General features: G+C 62.1%; 1 protein-coding gene across 4 annotated transcripts in view; it reads left to right on the top strand.

Moving 5' to 3' along the window:
* Nucleotides 1–777: 777 nt before the first annotated feature.
* USP30 (ubiquitin specific peptidase 30) overlaps nt 778–1,216 on the top strand; it is an 11,406-nt gene continuing 10,967 nt past the window's right edge. For 2 of the 4 annotated variants that reach the window (XM_014940025.1, XM_014940024.1), the window contains exons 1-2: nt 778–909; nt 1,104–1,213. In XM_014940025.1, the coding sequence (XP_014795511.1) occupies nt 836–909; nt 1,104–1,213 (184 nt within the window). In that variant the 5' untranslated portion in view covers nt 778–835. Of the gene's footprint in view, nt 910–1,030; nt 1,058–1,103; nt 1,214–1,216 lie in introns of those variants that run through there. The other 2 variants (XM_014940026.1, XM_014940028.1) reach the window with 2 other exon arrangements.

Raw genomic sequence — 1,216 nt, 5'->3', positions numbered from 1 at the left:
GGGGTGTTGGTGCTGGTGTGTCCCACACAGTGAGGAGAGCTGTTCTCTCTTCATAGGGTTCAGGCAGTTTCACACTCTCCTGGCACTGGCAGGAAATGCTTCTTTCCCTAAACAATCCCCAAAATGCATGTGTTAATAAAAAAAAAAAATAATATGACAGCACAAGGTGGAAGAGCAAACAGAGCGGGCCCTCATATATCAGAGAGAGAGGGGTGTTGGTGCTGGTGTGTCCCACACAGTGAGGAGAGCTGTTCTCTCTTCATAGGGTTCAGGCAGTTTCACACAATCATAGAAGCGTTTAGGTTGGAAAAGACCTTTAAGATCATCGAGTCCAACCCTTAACCCAGCGCTGCCAAGTCCAGCACTAAACCATGCCCCTCAGCACCACATCGACACTCTTTTAACTGCCTCCAGGGACGGTGACTCCACCACTTCCCAGGGCAGCCCGTCCTAACGCCTGACAACCCTTACAGTGAAGAAATTTGCCCTAATATCCAGCCTAAACCCAGCCCTGGTGACGCTTGAACTTGTGGCATTTAAGTGTCCCCACCTTCTCCCCACAGCTTTGAGCCAACCCCCCGCTATTCCCCTCACCCCAGCGTCCCCTCAGGAGGACCGGGGGTAGGGGGGGGACGGTCCGTTACACCCGCCCTTCCCCCGGTTAACGGGGCGGCCCGGAGCAGGCCCGGCTCCCCGCGGCCTTAGCGACCGCCCGTTGCTAGGGGGCGGTCCGGGCGCTATCCGGGTCCCCCCCGCGCCACTTCCGGCGCTCCGCCGCCCCGTCCGCCGCGCCGCCCGCCCGCGGGGGACTGGTTCCGGCGGCGGGGCCGGGGCGATGCTGCTCGGCGGCGGCACCGTGGAGGCGGACGGGGCGATCCGGAGGTTGCTACGGGCCGGAGCGGCGGCCAGGTCAGCGGGGACGGAGGGCGGAACGGCCCCGCTGCGGGAGGCGGCGGTCCCGTGGGGCCAGAGGCCTGGGGCGGACCTTCCCGGGAGCGGTGTGAGGGGCGCCCACCGCCGTCCTTGCAGCCGACGCTCCCGGCCGCTTGGTTATGTGGTGGGGTTTTTTGTGGTAATTTTTTTTTTTTTCCTTCCCGTTTCAGGTATAAAGTGATGAAGAACTGGGGTGTGATCGGGGGGGTGGCTGCTGCCGTGGCGGCGGGGGTGTACGTGCTGTGGGGGCCCATCACCGAGAGGAAACGGCGAAGGAAAGGGA

The sequence above is a fragment of the Calidris pugnax genome, unplaced genomic scaffold, assembly GCF_001431845.1.
Source record: "Calidris pugnax isolate Ruff unplaced genomic scaffold, ASM143184v1 scaffold106, whole genome shotgun sequence".
NCBI classification, from domain to species: Eukaryota; Metazoa; Chordata; class Aves; order Charadriiformes; family Scolopacidae; genus Calidris; species Calidris pugnax.
This window is presented reverse-complemented; position numbering and strand designations above follow the sequence as displayed.